Genomic DNA, 8,053 nt, shown 5'->3' with positions numbered 1-8,053 from the left:
ATCATGGGGTATTTGAGGGTTAATATTCTTAACTTTAACGTAAATAAATATTAGAGGTAATATTCTAATTATAACATTAGTAAATATTAAAGTTAATACTAATTATAAATCTAGTTGTCTCAAATAATTTTGGGTTTGGTTCTAAAATAGACATTGAACTCCACAAGAGTAGCAAAATCTGGAGTATGTTACATATATATATATATATATATATATATAAACTTGTCATTTACTAATTTTTATCATTGTTTATTTTTAAGCAAAAAGTTTTTAGTTTTTTTAGATATATAGGCTCAATAAATCATTTTATTTAGGTCAAGCTTTTTAAAGGCTCAATAAACTTGTTATCAAGCCCCTAAAAGCATGCAACAAAAATACTCATTTTTTTAATGTTAAAAAGAAATTGCATTGCTAAAACACGCAAAATAATTATTTTTAAAATCTTTTCTCTTTTATGTTAAACATAGCTTTTTTAAAAAAAACCATAAATTATGAAAATATATTTTATGTTTTTTAATAAAAAAGCTTGGTCATGCAAATTAAAATATTTGGTTAATTATTTTTGCATCTTTTTTTATCATGTATCTAAAACATGGTAAAAAATTACATTATGCCTCTCACATATATCCACTTTCACTAATCAACTCACAAACCCAGAAATCACACATGTTCACAAATCATCATAATTCAACAATAATTAGAACACACACATTAAACGGCATCTAAATCTCAAATATTCTAGGCATTGAGAATTGATTAGGGTTGCTAAGACCAAACAAGAAAGCTATTAGAATTGAGCTAAAGTTGCAAGAATAGTAGTGAAGTGTGACAGTTACATGCCATCGACATAATTGGCACATAAAATCATGCATCGTTACTGTTAAAATAAATAAACCTGGTAGATCTAGAATAATTTCTCCTTTTATTTCTTCTTATGCTAATGATGAATGTCATAATTACTGATGAACAAAAATCACACAAGTAAAGTTTCGACTTCCTCTCTTTTGTTTTCTTTTTTCTTTTGTTTTTCTCTCTTTATTGTTGTTACAATGACATTTTTAGTGAAATCTTGTTGATATATCAATTTTTTTTCATGACTTCGAGATTAGAAAATAATCTACTATCGATCTTTTTCAAGGCTCAAATCTTAATATTTCAATAGTTCACAACCAAAATTTTTTTAAGAGGTTCAGTGTTATTTATACTTTCATAATGGATAATCTCTCACAAAGGTTTCTCGTATCTCACAATAATAAAAAGATTACAATTAATTAAACTAAAGTTTTCAATTAACTAAACTCAAGTTTTTATGAAAAGTAATCTAGCTTAAAAATGTGAAAAATAATTGATACAAATAAAACTCAAAGCTGTAAAAAAATTATAAAAATGATGAAAACCTTTTAGATTAAAGAGTTATCCATCATAAAAAAAAATGTTAAATGAAGCTCTTTTTTATAAAAAGACATGCAATAATTATCTATGATTCCTCAAGTTTTACTTTTTATCACTATTCTTGTAAGTTATTAATATATTTTATTTCTTAACTTTATTTTTTATTTTTATGATTTAGTTGAGAAAAGAGATAGAAAATTATAAAGAGCTCAAGCTCTCAAGTGGTTAAATTTTGATCACCAATAACTTTGATTTTGATGTATGAAAAGTTGCATTGAATTAGAAAAAAATAATTAGTCTCTTTTCATTGTTTGTAGTTTTATTACTAGGATGGTGCATATGTTATGTTATAGATCCATATTATTATTTTTTCTAGTAAAATATTTAGGTGTTTTTTCTTTTAAAAAATCTAATAACTTAGTTTATAATTCCAACAAACTAAATAAGGTGATCTTATTTGAATCATACGAGAAAAAAAAGATATATATAGCAATTATAAAAAATATATATAAGGATAAAAAAATATACTATTAACTTGAATTGAAAAGTAAAATTAAAAATAATAATTATTTTATAGAAGACTTAAGAAAAAAATCATAAAAATCATAATCAAATTAAAAATAGAAATACATAATAAAAAAAACTAGAATATATAGATTTTTTCGATTTTTTAACATAAAAAAATAGTAAATGGAAATAGCTAGAGTGTTTTGCCTGCTTTAGTTTTTGTTAGGACAACAACCTCCACAGCCAAGCCAAGCCAACCCAAACCAAACCATCCCACAATCCCATTGGTTTTATTTATTTGCAAACAAGTTTACAACTACCTCCAATTCACTCTCAGCACAGAACACAAACACAGAACACAAACACACAACATCGTTATTATCGCTCTCTCAAATTCTCCCTCTCCCCTTCTCTCAAACTCCAGAGTTTGCCATGGAAGCCCTGCAATCTCTATATCTCTCTTCATCTCCGTTAAACCCACTTCACCAAAAATCTCATAATGCAACAAAGCCCCCACCTGAAAGAATCTCATTCATCAAAGCATCGTCATCCTCCACCGTTTCAGCTCCAAAACGAGAGAAAGACCCCAAAAAGAGGGTTGTCATAACGGGCATGGGACTGGTATCTGTCTTTGGTAATGACGTAGATGCTTATTATGATAAATTGCTTGCTGGTGAAAGTGGGATTGGAACCATCGACCGCTTTGATGCTTCTAAGTTTCCTACCCGCTTCGCTGGGCAGATCCGGGGCTTTAATGCACAAGGCTATATTGATGGAAAAAATGATAGGAGGCTTGATAATTGCTTGAGGTATTGCATTGTTGCTGGCAAGAAGGCTCTTGAAGATGCGGATCTTGGAGGGAATAATCTATCTAAGGTTTTTCCTTAATTGTTTTTGCTTTCTTGTCAGTTTGGTTCCTTTTGTGTTTTTATTTCTGGGATTTCTTTATTTCGTTGTTTTGCTCGTGGGGGGTTTCGTATTTTTTTATCTGATGATTGTTTTTATTGGCAAATTTAAGTATTTTTTATATAATAAACTGAGTGTCTCTACGAAAACGGTGAAGATATTATTCTTGAAAGTTTAAATTATGCTTTTAAGTTTATTTTGAATTGCATGGTATGCCGATTGGATTTGGTATTTGGCTTGTTGTTTGTTTATTTGTTCGTTGGATTTGGTATGTGTACTTTGCTTCTGATTGTTGTAATGTGTGTTTGCAGATTGATAAGGAGAAAGCTGGTGTGCTTGTTGGAACAGGGATGGGTGGTCTTACAGTCTTTTCCGATGGTGTTCAATCTTTAATTGAGAAAGGACACAGAAAGATTACCCCATTTTTTATTCCTTATGCTATAACAAACATGGCCTCTGCCTTGCTTGGAATTGAACTTGGTTTCATGGGTCCAAATTACTCGATTTCAACTGCTTGTGCTACTTCTAATTATTGCTTCTATGCTGCTGCCAATCACATTCGCCGAGGTGAGGCAGATATGATGATTGCTGGTGGAACAGAAGCTGCTATCATTCCTATTGGTTTGGGAGGTTTTGTTGCATGCAGGGCCTTATCACAAAGAAATGATGATCCAAAAACCGCATCTAGGCCATGGGACAAAGATCGAGATGGTTTTGTTATGGGTGAAGGTGCAGGAGTGTTGGTAAGCTCGTGTCTATTTCTGTGCTAAGGATGGATTATCTATAGATTTTAAGCTTCTTCATCTATTTTCCTTTTATTTTTTCTCCTGTCAACTATATCTTTTTTTGACATTGCACCTGCATGTCATAAATGATGGAATTGAGATCTACTTGAATGGTCATAATTTAATAAGATATTCCACTATGTGTTGGAATCTAGATGTTATATGAATGGAGTTGTATGGCTTGGCAGGTAATGGAGAGCTTGGAACATGCAATGAGACGAGGTGCACCAATCATTGCTGAGTACTTGGGAGGTGCTGTTAACTGTGATGCTTATCACATGACTGATCCAAGAGCTGATGGTCTTGGAGTGTCTTCATGCATTGAGAGAAGTCTTGAAGATGCCGGCGTGTCTCCTGAGGAGGTACCTCTATTTTCTGATGATTATCCTCATTTTGTGTGTGTGTGTGTGTACTCTCGTGTTTTGTTTTGTTTATGTCAGTACTAATGTGGTGGAATATATCAAGATTGTTTTATATTTAGCACTGTGGTCTTTTTAAGCTATCTCATGGAGTTGTTGTTTCCTTTGGTATGCATTTAATTATTGTGTGTGCTATCTCCAAAAGCCTGTTTCCTTTAACTTTCATTATGTGATGAGGATCAATGCACATTAGAGTAAATAGAAGGTGTTAAGTTGCATGCTTTTAATATCAACAACTTTAATACCAGAGTATAGGAGCTCCTACAATAACTAGAAGTTATACAAAAGTCTAGAGCTATCAGCATAGCCAATTAGTTGTTGTTCACGTGTATTCCTACCATACCATTTTCACAAGCAATTAGCAGGGACACTTTTGGTCCTGAGGTGTTGGCAGGTTGCTGGTATGGGTGGAGAGTTAAACTCAAAACTTCTCTGTTGGGGTTGTTGGAGCTGCTCTCACCTTTGTTCTGTAGGCAAAAATCCAAGTAAACTACCTTCAATACCAAATGCCTTTTTAACCACTTTAAATTAGAACAAAAAAGGGAGAAAAAATAACAGAGAAAAAAAGAAAAAGAAAATAGAAAAAAAAGAACATCAGATGATTCCTGTTGGTTACTTATTCTGCAGGGATATAGATCTCTCTCTCCTCTCTCATGATGTGGATTGTTTAAAATTAACTTAAAATCCAAATTTCTGTTTCTCTACTTTTCTGAGTGCATCTGTATTGAGACCCTGCCCCTTCTCTTTTTATCTCCCATAAGAGAATGTCTTATTATGCTGAGTAGGTTCTCATGCACATTCTTTCATGGTTAATAAATTTTTCAAAGCTTTCACCATGAGTTTTCATTTCAAAATGTAGAAACCCCATTGTTGGATAGGATATTGTTATTCACGTGCCTGTAAAGTTGTTGTTTTGGGTTCTGTATTTCGCTTGTTGATCATTTGTGATTTTATTTAGCTCTTATTGATACATGTACAATGGGGATTAAGTATGCTATTAAACAAATCTTTTTGGTTGTGATGCTAGGGTATGGCTACGTGAGTGGAGCCATTTTTAGGATGTGTTTATATTTGAATTTATCCTATAGATTATAATTTGCCTTTATGGTGTGTGGGTGTATACAAAGATTCAAAGTGTTGGTGTTAGAAGGGGAATTGATGGTGAAGAGAAGAACTTTAGAGTTGGGTTTTTTTCCTGTATCTGTTTGGATTTTTATGCTTGGGAAATTAGGAGTTTCAGCAGATAGAAATGGAGGAAAGTTATGAGTTCAGAGGAGAGAAGGGAAGTTTTTATTATTATTTTTCTAAAATAATGAGTGGATGATGTGGTGTTTGGTTTCTTAAGTTACCATCACAAAGTCAGCTTCACATTAGCAGGAATGGCAAATAAAATACATCTGATTAAGGGATGGTTCCTTAACTTTTTTAAGATTTCTATTCTAAACCTGTTGATTCTAGTTTTTCCTATTTGCATATCTAAATTATATGAAGTTTTCTAATTTAGCTCTTTCTTCCGCAAATACCCTTTTGATCAATGGAATGGCAATGATTTGAATGCTCTTCATGAGGGTATCTGTGGAACAATATGTGTAATTGTAAATGTTTTTTTATAGTTTAAAACGCTCAAGAATTGATGTGTAAAGACTCAAATGAAAATGATGAAAAAGTTTATGGATAAAAGCGTGGTTATCCCTCTAAATAAGGACTTAATTGGATGTGGTTTGATAGCTGAGACACAGAGAAAAGCTAGAGATATAGTAGTTGTTGATAAATCTCAACAAGTTCAGCACTGAGTGTGGAATCTTTCCCCCCTTCTGTACTCCAATTTATGAATGTATAGTAAAAATCTGTTGTTGAATTGTCCATGTTACTCTATTGAATTAGAGATACAAGTAAAGGAGATTTTGGAATACGTACTTGAATGATTTAAAGCGTGATCAGTTTGCAAATGAATTGGCAAATTACATTAAAATTATGCAAAATGTTTCTTTTAGTAAATTCATTTCACAGCAAAGCTATTTTGTTCTAATGCATAAATTAGGACAGAAGAATTCAATTTCAACAACTTTTCATCAATATCTTTTCATGGGGTCCTGTATAGCTGGAAAGCATATATTGGTTTAGTCCTTAAATGTGGTTACTTAATGCCATTATAATTTTCTTAAAGAAAAAGAAAAAGAATGCAGTTGCTGCTGCTGTTGGTGATGGTGGTATCGCTGGCAGATTAATCTAGTGCATTAATTTTTCAGGTTAACTACATAAATGCACATGCAACTTCCACTCTTGCTGGTGACCTTGCTGAGATAAATGCTATAAAGAAGGTATTTAAGAACACTTCAGAGATCAAAATCAATGCAACCAAGGTAATCTCCCTCCCTCTTGTTGACAAGTTTTGAATAGAGAAGGCTATGATGATGTTCTCTTCCAATGGGTCGTAGATGTTACATGCTTGTTCATTTTGTTTCAGTCTATGATTGGACATTGCCTTGGTGCTTCTGGAGGTTTGGAAGCTATTGCAACTGTGAAGGCCATAACAACAGGATGGCTGCATCCTAGTATTAACCAATTTGTATGTGTCAGATCATTTCCAAGTTATAAGTGCATAACTTTGTGGTTCTTGAGGTGTTTGCTTGTTAATTCAACTAGATTTTTTAATGACTATCCTCTTGGTGTATTCTTTTCTGACTGCAGAATCCAGAGCCCTCAGTTGAGTTTGATACTGTTGCCAACAAAAAGCAACAACATGAAGTAAATGTTGGTAAGATGGCGAAACCTTTCAATGTGGAATTTTGATTTTTCAATTGCTTTAATCCAGAGTTTGAAATTGGTGGCTTTAACCATGTCTGTCTACAGCTATTTCAAATTCATTTGGATTTGGTGGACACAACTCTGTCGTGGCCTTTTCTGCATTCAAGCCTTGATCACCTGACCTTCCTGCATTTCTTTTCATGCATTCAAGCCCCGGGCATCCAGCTTGTCTGCATTTCTTGTAGTGATCAGTCTTGCTTAGTCGGGATATGCTTAATTCACTAGTCAATGAGTCTCCATCTTCTAATTCAAGTTGCTGCGTAATAATCATCTTCTTGTCAATTTTGAGTTGAACTACAGCCTAAGGTTTATGGATCTTTTCTCTTAATGAAATTTCATTTTTCTTCGCGTTTATTGAACTTTTAGAAAGTAAGAGGCATGTAATTTCATTCAGTTTTGACTTTCGCGTTGTGCAGCAGAGAAATGAACGTCTGCGAGACCTGTTCTAATACTGTCACGTTCCTTTTTAACTGATGTAAATGGAGTCCATGGTTTCACTTGTCCTTGTAGAAGGTTTAAATTAATTCTGTCTTCAGATTCATACAGGGGTTTCTGGTTTCCAAAAGAGTTCCTCAGAAGCCTTCGGATCCCTTGCTAAGTTTGTTGCATACTTGCATTGGATGTGGTTACTCATATCCAGATTGTCCAAATGTGGACAAATCTTCCACTCAAAAACAGGTGCTCTACATTCGCTCCATACCCAATTTTGTTTAGGTCTATTGTATACTTACCAGGAGCAAGAATACACATCAGAGTACAGTACCGATTATGCATCGTGGAACCTGAGTAACTGGACATGACCCTTGGTATAAAACTAGAATTACTCTACAACACTAAAAGAATTGGGTTCCTTTTGTGTGATGTACAAGAACCTTAATATACTGTCATGGTCAAGTTTATGACAATTCTGTGTCGTGGCAGAGGTTTGCATGAACAGGTCTCCAGACCCGCACGCTCTCGGCTTGCTATGGGCAGGCCAAGCTCTGGGCTTTGCCTTTTTTTTTTTTTTTCATTCCCTCCTTGTTTTTTCACTTACTCATCAGTGACCTTTTTTAAGTACTATCTATAGATTTTTTTTGAATTTTAATAGTATTTTTTCCGATTATTATATATCTTATATAATATCAATAACAACAATAATAAATTCTTCATTAAAATCTAAAATTTGGTGTTTTATTATTAAAAATTTTAAATGTATTTTAAACATAATTTTACCACTTCTATGATTTATTTTTT

The 8,053-nt window shown here is 33.0% G+C and overlaps 1 protein-coding gene across 1 annotated transcript; it reads left to right on the top strand.

Annotated features, from left to right (window-relative positions):
* Positions 1-2,166: 2,166 nt before the first annotated feature.
* Positions 2,167-7,287, top strand: LOC105116064 (3-oxoacyl-[acyl-carrier-protein] synthase I, chloroplastic-like). The gene is made up of 7 exons (XM_011013230.1): positions 2,167-2,775; positions 3,117-3,548; positions 3,779-3,952; positions 6,259-6,372; positions 6,477-6,578; positions 6,701-6,767; positions 6,863-7,287. Exons 1-7 carry the CDS (start codon positions 2,332-2,334, stop codon positions 6,928-6,930), a joined length of 1,401 nt encoding a protein of 466 aa, XP_011011532.1. The 5' UTR covers positions 2,167-2,331; the 3' UTR covers positions 6,931-7,287.
* Positions 7,288-8,053: the final 766 nt, after the last annotated feature.

This window comes from Populus euphratica, unplaced genomic scaffold (assembly GCF_000495115.2).
Source record: "Populus euphratica unplaced genomic scaffold, PopEup_1.0 scaffold840.1, whole genome shotgun sequence".
Classification (NCBI taxonomy): domain Eukaryota; kingdom Viridiplantae; phylum Streptophyta; class Magnoliopsida; order Malpighiales; family Salicaceae; genus Populus; species Populus euphratica.
Note: the sequence above shows the minus strand (reverse complement) of the source record. Positions and strands in the feature narration are given on the sequence as shown.